General features: G+C 39.8%; 1 protein-coding gene across 1 annotated transcript; it reads right to left on the bottom strand.

Annotated features, from left to right (window-relative positions):
• Nucleotides 1-436: 436 nt before the first annotated feature.
• Nucleotides 437-5,280, bottom strand: LOC142195986 (matrix metalloproteinase-18-like). The gene is made up of 10 exons (XM_075266134.1): nt 5,162-5,280; nt 3,779-4,020; nt 3,291-3,439; nt 3,080-3,205; nt 2,563-2,724; nt 2,353-2,470; nt 2,068-2,201; nt 1,813-1,969; nt 1,240-1,343; nt 437-784 (listed from the first exon to the last, which is right to left on the bottom strand). Exons 1-10 carry the CDS (start codon nt 5,267-5,269, stop codon nt 684-686), a joined length of 1,401 nt encoding a protein of 466 aa, XP_075122235.1. The 5' UTR covers nt 5,270-5,280; the 3' UTR covers nt 437-683.
• Between the last annotated feature and the right edge of the window lie 4,870 nt (nt 5,281-10,150).

The raw sequence follows: 10,150 nt of genomic DNA, 5'->3' as shown, positions 1-10,150 counted from the left end.
GCCATGTTTTGGTCAATGCTGCCACCTTATCAAGGTCTATATGTAATATTTTACAATCAGGTGATTAAGAAGTAATTCTGTATTATTAAAGTGGCTTCAGAAATTAGGGAATTTTGGAGGAATAAATGGTGAGACCCTATTAAGGACGCAGTGGAGAGAAGCCACACAAAGAATCCCTCGCTCTTCAGCTCTTCAGGACCCAACAATTCTATGCGTTAAACCAACAGTCCATTGATTTCAATGAGATCTGTGTAATGATTTATTTCCCCTGTGGCGGCGCTGTAGGGTAATTGATCTCTGGCTTCCAATTACAACCGCAGGGTATAGCAGATCACTGGGGATCCCAGCAGCAGGGCGCTATGTGATCAGCTTATTATTAGAGGAGCCTTCGAAAGTAGAGTAACTCTTTAAAGATGACCAAGAGAACACAAATATAAAATAACTTAGTTTATTATTACCATGTTTATATAAAATATATAATCAATACATTTCTGAACTGATATAAATACTTTGCTACATATGGCTACCTAGTCGTCTGGATGGCTAATGTACGGATTACAGTATAAGGGCTACACGGATGCTTTCACAGTTGGAGAAGTCTGCCCTGGATAAGTCACATGTGAATAGTTACGGGATTTACTGCTGACATTACAGTATACAAACTTTAGACAAAACATATGTTCCTAACATCCCAGCCAGCTGTTACTTTTGAGGACTTGCTGGATTCTCTTATTTTGCACGTTGTATTCATACTGGATGTTATCTTGGAAGAAGTAAAGAAGACCTGAAAAAATGAAAACTAGGTTAATAATATTCACATTTTTATGTAAATGAGTTATGATCCACATTGCTATGGGTGAGACAATACGAATTGAGGGGATTCTGAGATCTATCCAGTTTCACAACACTCCCCCACCACCAAAAACTAGGGCAAAGACCGTAATATACTTAAAATTGAGAATCCCTTCCAGGTCCCCACCAATGGTTCCCAACAGTGACGTTGCGCCCATAATGACATCACCTCCAGCCCATATGTAATAGATGTTGTATGTTGCAATGTGATATGACATTCTTATGGACGCCATTCCGCTGGACTGAAAAATTTTCAGTTTTACGCAATTTGTGCTCCTGTAAGCTGTGTCTAAAGGGCTTCATTTTCTGTTACAGAGATCCACATTTTTGGCTAAGTTGTCCAGAAAATCCGAGCATTTGGCAAGCCACGCTGGTAGCTATATTTACCTCCGTAATAAAACGCAGCGTCAATGGTTGGCCTCATCCCTGGGAAGTTTTTGGCAATAAACTTTGGATATCCAGCATCCATGGCTTGTCTGTCTTCATCGTAGCTGAAAGGGAAAATTATACCAGTTTTACTCTGAAGCCAAGAAAAAAATCTAAAAATAAGGTTACTGAGCATGAGAGAGTTCACAAGGGTGTGAATTGTTCTGGCAGATAACCATAGACTGAAATTTTTGTTTTCCGCATGGGAATATAAACTAATCTATATGTAAAAATAGTGTCAAAATATTTGATAATATTGCAACGTTTGTGATCCTACTAATGCTGAATTAGGGGAAGGATGTCAGGCCCTTTAAGTAGGAGTATAGCACTCCATATGGGGGTGCATTATCAACTACTCCTTTGGGATTCCTATGTTTAATTGGTGCCTCTTGGCCAACCAGATCCATTGCTGTAATTTATATAGACTACATATTACAAATGGGCCATTCAAAAAGGAGTCAAGATGATGGACTTTCTTGAACCTGATCAACCGGCTTCACGTTCTGAGAAATAAATGTTGACGGTTATTCTTACCTGTAGTACTTATTGCCTACAAAGAAGAGTGTTTTTCCCAGATCTTCAACGTGGACGGCAGCATCGATTTTTTTAACATTTTTGGGAAATCCTAGATCGGTGATGCTTTTGGATCCTTGGGACATGTCAAAGCCATTAAGAGTCCAATATCTTTTTCCTGGAGTTAAAATAGAACATGGACGTTATAGATCAAATAATGTCACATCAAATTTCATCTTTTACCACTTCTGATATTCTGATAAAAGTTTCTATTACCTTTAAATACTAGATTCTCCCCGGTGTAAGGATTCTCATAGATGGCGTCAACGTCATTTGGTAGAGATGGCCATAGTGCTTGGATAAACAACATGTCAGACTCGCCTACACGAGGATGTACGCGCATTACAAACCTAAAAAACAAAGAAAAGTAACAGTCTTATAAGACAACAATTATAGTATAATTTTTTGTAACTAGGTCACACTTGTCAAGAGTCACATCAATGGTGATCCATCATGGTCAAGAACGATGTCAAGAAACCAGAAGGCTTTACTAAAATGTACCTTTTTACAAAGAAGAACAGTTCTCCACGAAGAGTGGTCACAGCATCAAAGGCAAGGTTGGGGTCACATTTGGAAGGTGTGGTAGGTCCAGTTGGCTGAACAGGATTCGATGACTTTCCTAAAAATGTGTATAGAGTAATCATCGATAGGAACACACCAGAAGAATAAAGCATTGGTCTAGTATAGAGGAATCAGTGATATCCTCCTTACCATAGAGAGACTGTATGGCATCAATGTCGTCTTGAGGAAGTTGGAAAAGATAAGGGTCAGTGATTGGGTAAGTGGGATACATTAGGGCTCCTTCGTCTGTGGAGTGGTGAAGACCAAGAGCATGTCCAAATTCATGAGCAGCCACCAGGAACAAATTGTATTCTAGGATGAAATGATAAGATGAGAGTAAATATGGCTGTAACTTACATATGAAGGAACCCCAAAGAACAGTAGAATGAAAGGCCATGGAGTGATCTCTCCATAGCTGCTTGTTCATATTGGTGGCGTTGCCATTCACTTGACTCAGGCTAAGCTACAGTAGCAAACACAACCACCCATATAGATGAGATGCTATGTTAAAAATAAAGAGGACACCACACTTTCTGAGCCTTGGCTGTCTCTTCACCCTGCTCATTCCCACCAGTCAACCATTGATGGCCGACCCTAGGGATAAGCCATCAATGGTTAAATCCCGAAAAACCCTACACATTTCTATAAATTCAGACCCATGACTTACGTTGGCTGTTTTTCGTGAACCTTTCAGCATCATCAAAGTGAGTATCACCCCCGATACCTGGTCCAGGCTGGAAAGCATGGGCTAAAATTCCATCAGGTCCATCAAATGGACTGTTATCACTATGGTCTAAAATGAAGAAGACGCTATTTAGTATTGGGGACCATAACACGAAGGATTATCGTCAGTCATACTGACAGAGGAGCATGGTTACCTCCTTCAACAAATTGGATTTCAATATCGCAGTCTCCTTCGTAGACCCTGGTGAAGGTCAGTGGGGTCACATCGCTCCAGACTTTGAATGCTCTCTTGATGGAGAACTCCACATCAGCTTGTGCCATGTCCGGTGTGAAATTCACAATTCTTGGATAGAAAATGAGAATTATTTATATGAGTATCAATTGTCTAATATCATCAATATATATATATATATATATATATATATATATATATATATATATATATGCTATATACTAGGAGGACCTAAAATCTATGTAAAGTGCAGGATAACATATAACATCTATTTTCCAGGTGGCTTCAAAGAGTGTCTCTTGGTTTGGAGGACTCTGCATGTCCATACATTACTTGGGCAACCCATTGATTTCCATGAGAGCTGTGTAATGCTTCATTTCACCAGAGGTGGCACTGCAGGGAAATTGAACACTGGATCACACCCACCCCAGTCATATAGGAAATACTTACTTGTAAGTGATGTCGGTTTTCTGCCAAGCAGCTCTTTTATCGACTGTGTTGTATTCACCGATGTCGTGAACGCCACATCGAGGTTTTTCCATCATTTGTACAGTCTTCTGGTCCAGTTTTCCCGTCACTTCCAGACCAAAGAACTTTTGCATTTCTTCAAGCTTCTTAACAAATGGATTGTTGGTTTTACTTCTTCCGACCGGTCCATTAGTTTTCAGATCATAAAAACGCTCCAAGTATTTCTTAGAGATGAGAAAAATAAAAAGTATTTACTACAATATCAAGGAAGTGTTTAGTATGAGATCTAGTATAAGGTTATGTCTTCTTCTAAAGTCCCATAATCTGAGTAATTTTGACCTATTTAGGTGATACTCTACTGTTCTACCCGTTACATGTTGCTACATTTGCTATTACGTATTTTTCCTGTTTTTGTTGGTAATCACCTTTCCCTATTTTAATAATATTTAATACAAATTCATTTTATACCTAGTACTCCTATCTGCTTTGTCAGTGTCTTCTAGTAACTTTTGGATTTAGGAGCATAGTCTCCACGCAGTGACCTTTATAGAAGGAATATGGTATGTTCTTTTAATATTATTTTCCCTTGATGTCATGATAGTTATTGGTCTGAAAATGCGCCAGATTTATCACAGTGGCCGGTGCGAGATCATAAATCTGGCTTTTTATCCCAAACTGGAGGTGTCACATTGTGCTATAGATGTGCAGCAGTGTCTATTCAGAAGCACACTAGTAAATATGGGCCGTAGATAAATGTATAAAGAAATATGTAATAGGTAGATAGATATGAGACTGATAGATAGATAGATAGATAGATAGATAGATAGGAGATAGATAGATAGATAGATAGATAGGAGATAGATAGATAGATAGATAGATAGATAGATAGATAGATAGATAGATAGATAGATAGGAGATAGATAGATAGATAGATAGATAGATAGATAGGAAATAGATAGATAGGAGATAGGTAAATAGATAGATAGGAGACAGGTAGATAGATAGATAGATAGATAGATAGATAGATAGATAGATAATATAAGATAAACAGATGAAGGAACATACATACGTAGACATTTAGTACATATGAAGCCCTCCGTACCTGATTGCTATGGTTAGAGGCTGATAGAGAACACTCAGAGGATATTTCTAGAATATTGACATCTTACTATGTAGTTACAATCACATACTTGTATACAGAATGCAGAACAAACATCTTGATACATCTAGAAAGCTACAGCACCTACAAGTTTTCTCCCTACTATTGGAGTTCCAAAGTACAGTTGAAAGTAGAAGTAAAGAAATATTAAAGATATATCACAGAATCGGAGACGTCTAGCAGCTAGTAACATTCTGCATATTTACCTGGGCCATTTTTCCATACGTGACTTCTAGATCTTCTTGGGATGTAGCTGGGAAGGCAGCAGAAAGTGCAGCCCAGGCCAGCAGGAGCAGGGCAGGGAGAGAGTACATCTTGCTGTAGCTCAGGTTGTAGTAGGATACTCTCCAGACATTTGCTCCTGCCTTTATATAGCCCCCGGACGTCTCATAAAACATGAGTCACATTAATTACTGCGGTAAATGTGGATCCATTCCAACAAAGTGACACAACTGTAGTTAAGTAATACTACACAATCCCTGCGTACAGTGTGCATGACAGGAAACTCACAGCCGCAGGCCCTCCAGGTACTTCTGTCAGGCAGACTATTAGCAGGGCTGAGGTTACTAGGACTCACGTGTATAGCGGCGGGCCCTGGGGGAATACATGCAAGATCCGATTTTTTGGCAGAGGATTTCCAGCCTGAAGACTCATTTGGGAAAACCCTTAGTTGGGCATTACCCAATGGAGACAAAATAATAAGGGCGTCTTATTCAGCGCAGAGTCATATTATACTGCTAAGAGGTAAATGAGTTTGTTTAGGCGTAAAAATAATAATAATAATAATAATAATAATAAAGGTTTTTGAGTAGGGTTGAGCCGATCTTGAGATTTCAAGATCGATTTTAAAATCCGATTTCCGATCATTTTCCAGCCGATCTCGATCGTGAAATTTGCTCGATCGCCGATCGGAATCCGATCTTTTCCGATCCCAATCCTCAACCCTAATCAATGCTTTTTCTATGGGAAAAGTCACTTTTGGGGTTGAGCCGATCTTGAGATAACCTCCGATCTCAATCCCGCTGGAAAAAATCGGGTCGGAATTCCGATCGCGATTCTGATACTCAATCGCCGATCGGAATCCGATCTTTTTCGATCCCGATCACTCAACCCTATTTTTGAGTTAATAACAAAATAAAAAAACATTTGCACCATTTTTAATTATTCAATTTCACCATCTCTATAAATGTTGTGTTCATTTTATTGTTGTGATGGCTACAGTGATACCAGATACAGATCTATCTATCTATCTATCTATCTATCTATCTATCTATCTATCTACTATCTATCTATCTATCTATCTATCTATCTATCTATCTCCTATCTATCTATCTATCTATCTCCTATCTATTTATCTATCTATCTATCTATCTATCTATCTATCTATCTATCTCCTATCTATCTATCTATCTCCTATCTATCTATCTATCTATTCTCTATCTATCTATCTATCTATCTATCTATCTATCTATCTATCTATCTAATCTATCTATTATCTATCTATCTAATCTATCTATCTATATATCTATCTATATATCTATCTATCTAACATCTATCTATCTATCTATCTATCTATCCTTCTATCTATCTATTTATCTATCTATCATCTATCTATCCTTCTATCTATCATCTATCTATTTATCTATCTATCTATCTATCATCTATCTATCCTTCTATCTATCTATCTATCCTTCTATCTATCTATCTCCTATCTATCTATCTCCTATCTATCTATCTATCTATCTATCTATCTATCTATCTATCTATCCTTCTATCTATCTATCTATCTATCTATCTATCTATCTATCATCTATCTATCCTTCTATCTATCTATCTATCTATCTATCTATCATCTAGATGGGGGATCCACCAGCGAGGGTGTGGTTCTATGGTAGAGAAAATTGGCAGATGAGTGAAAATCAATGCCTGGGTAAGGGTGCAAAAAAATTGGAAAAAATGGGAGTTGACATATTTGTTGCTTGTGGTTCTGAGAAAGTTCCTTTTTGATTCAGAGATTGAGCTGACAATTCTCCGCAACGATGGCCATCACCCCAACCAGCAATCTATCAATTTTAGCTTCCCTGCCTGCTGTCTCCTCAAAGAGCGTTGGCTCACCAGGCCATGCCCAACTTACCACCAGTCTGACCAACTCCCTATTGCTGGTACCACAACCTTTCTTCTTACATCCATTTGCTGCCTTGTTCTCTACAGCAGCTTCCCCTCACACTTCTTGCAGACACTGATCCAACTCACTTCTGAGCACCCCTTGGCATCTCCACTAGCTCTCTCTGCCGGTCCCTGCACCTGGCACTTCCAGGCAGTACAGTAACATCTCATCCCACAGATAACACTAACTACTTGTCTCCAAGCAGCAGCCCTACATCACTGCTTAAAGGGGATGTCCGGGATAAACTGATAATTAACCCCTAAACTAAACTCCGTCCCCCACCTAACTTCTAATTTATATCAATTCAAAAAAATCTATAATTACCCGTATACCTGGAAAGGTCATGAGACCACCCCAGGGACACTTTTCTGATAATCAGGTGACATTCTGTTTCACCGCTTCTGAAATGCAACATCCCCATCACTCCTTCCCCTCCCCTATCTCCATCAATACTTACCTATCCTTCCTGTAACTGGAGACGGCTCCTCCCCTCTTCCTGTCGAGTAGTGGGCTGAATAGCTTAGCTAGGGAGACAGTGGGGGATAGGAGAAGCTAGTTATGGGCAGGATCAATAGACTTAATGAAACAGGAATGGTGGGAGGGGCTAGTAATGGGGGGGATCACTAGTCAGTGAAAGCGGGAGTGGCTAGGCTTAGTGAGACAGGGAGGGTTGGAAGGGTTGGTAATGGGCGGGATCACTAATCAGTGAGAGTGGGAGTGGCTAGGCTTAGTGAGACAGGGATGGTGGGAGGAGCTAGGCTTAATGAGACAGAGGGTTTTGTAACAGAGTTGGGGGGAGGAGTGAGAGGGAACTAGTGTAACCGATACACAGGAAGCTGCATTGCAGGAAGTTACAACATGTAAAGAAAGGGAGAGAATGCCAGCAGCAACCAGAGACACCCAGAAATCACTACAAACACTGCTAAAGGTATATGGGTGAACTTATTAACCCATCAATAGCACTAACAGACCTTTATAAAAAAAAATATTTTCTGCCCGGAAAACCCCTTTAAACGCAGCCTCTCTTCCTGCCACCATATCTCATCATCCACCACAAGCAAGGGCAACATGAGCATGTACCACACAGGCACGCATACAAACTCTCCTGAAACAGGTCCCTCTTATGAGCTAAGCTTTAGCAGTACATTGCTGTGTCCTGCCTCATGCATGCTTAAGCTTGACCCTTGACACACTCCTATATATTATCTACAATACACATCCCTGAGAAGCCCACATCAGGGCATCATAAAAAGAAAAACATCTGGTCCTTAAAAGGTCCTAAAATTGGGTAAAGAAAACTTTAGATGGGCAACAACACATGACAAATTACACTGTGTCATTGTTTGTTTACCAAAAACTAGGCAAAAATGCAGAAGCGGTGTGTGAAAAATTAACCCCACCCTTAATTCGCCCATAGGAATCAAGTAATAGTAAACAGGTGCTGCAAATCAACACACCTGATTAATTCATTATCAGCAAGCGTGACCACCTCTATAGAAAAAAAGCAGAAGTTTTGGCAGTTTGCTGGTCTGGACCATTCAGACTCGTGTTAACATAATGCCAAGGAGGAAAGGCATCAGCAATGATCATAGAGAAGCAATTGCTGCTGTCTGACATTCTGGAAAGGCCATTTCCAAACATTTTGAAGTCCATCTTTCCACACTTAGAAATACTCCCCAAGGTCAGCCCATGAAATGCTCATAGAAATTTTCAAAGCCAAGAACTACATCTGCAAATACCAATTAGCATGATAAATGATATGTGATCATACAATTAGAAAAATACAGAAAAAGTATGGCTTGTTGTTGTGCCAGGAGAAAGTCTCTTCTTTCCAAATTGAACATGGCAGCACGTCTTAAGTTTGGCTAGTCAGGACCAAAGTGGAGATGTTTTGCAACAATTCATGGCACCATGTCTGGTGAAAAACAAACAGTGTATTATCACAAATACCTCATACCAGCAGTCAAGCATATTAGTGGATGGGGGGGGGTGATATGGGCTTATTTTGTGGCCACAAGACTTGCACTCATCAAGTCAACCATAAACTCCTCTACATACCAAAATATTCTAGAGCCAAATGTGAGGCCATCTAACAGCTATGGCTTAACCGAAACTAGGTCATGTAACGGGACTACAAACTCAAGGCAGAGAAAGAATCAAGATGTTGCAATGGCCTTGTCAAAGTCAAGACCTCAAACCAATTAGAATGTTGTGAAGAAACCTTAAGACAGCTCTGTAGAAGCAAATGTCCATAAAACTCAATGAAGTGAAGCTACATTGTACAGAACAATGGGCCAAAGCTCCTCCAAAATGATGTGAGACCAACAGAGTCCTACAGATATTGATTCATGGGATGGTCTTAGGTATCACACGTGGCTTTCCTATTTTGGCTTCATTTATAGTAATATAAAGTGACGATACCCCCCTTACCCTGTCTAAGCCTCTCACCTCTACCAGGTTATAGTCTTCTCTGCATCGAGCTGACGAGATGCAACAACATCGAAACGGCCGTCCTCGGTTGAGAGACTATACCTGGTAATAATCCCAGCATCATTGCAAAACAAAGGCCTCTTGGAAGGTCGAGCACGATGCTAAAGGGAGCAGCCTCTATTGGGCTATTTTCACTGAGATTCTGTCTTCCTAATTACATCAGGGAAGACAGGCTTGCACATTCCAGTGAGCGCCCTCTATTGGTTTGCAACACTGAGGCACCTGACTTCCTAATTACATCATGGAAGACAGATTTGCATATTCTTCCCATAGTCCCTTGCAAAGTGGAGTGCTAAAGGCTTAATAAGTCTCCACACACCTATATGGTGGTCTCTCCCCAAGGAGTGACGATACCCCCCCTTACCCTAGTAATATAATATGTAAGTATTGAAATAGTAGAATCTGTTTTGGGTTGTCCATCTAAAGTTGTACTTACCTAATTTTAGGATCGTTGAATGACCAAATTTTTTTTATCATGTTCTGATAAATGAAACCATGAAAGTCAATGAGGACATACTTTGTGTCTTTATTTTTCTTC

The sequence above is a fragment of the Leptodactylus fuscus genome, chromosome 2, assembly GCF_031893055.1.
Source record: "Leptodactylus fuscus isolate aLepFus1 chromosome 2, aLepFus1.hap2, whole genome shotgun sequence".
Lineage (NCBI taxonomy): Eukaryota > Metazoa > Chordata > Amphibia > Anura > Leptodactylidae > Leptodactylus > Leptodactylus fuscus.
Note: the sequence above shows the minus strand (reverse complement) of the source record. Positions and strands in the feature narration are given on the sequence as shown.

Bases quoted from the DNA above. Each gene is read 5' to 3' on its own strand.
- LOC142195986 (XM_075266134.1), bottom strand. From the start codon at position 5,269: ATGTACTCTCTCCCTGCCCTGCTCCTGCTGGCCTGGGCTGCACTTTCT. The intron at 3,440-3,778 runs GTAAGTATTTCC...TTTCTATCCAAG, and splicing joins AAAACCGACATCACTTACAA to AATTGTGAATTTCACACCGG. The intron at 2,202-2,352 runs GTACATTTTAGT...TTTGTTTTTTAG, and splicing joins CTGTTCTTCTTTGTAAAAAG to GTTTGTAATGCGCGTACATC.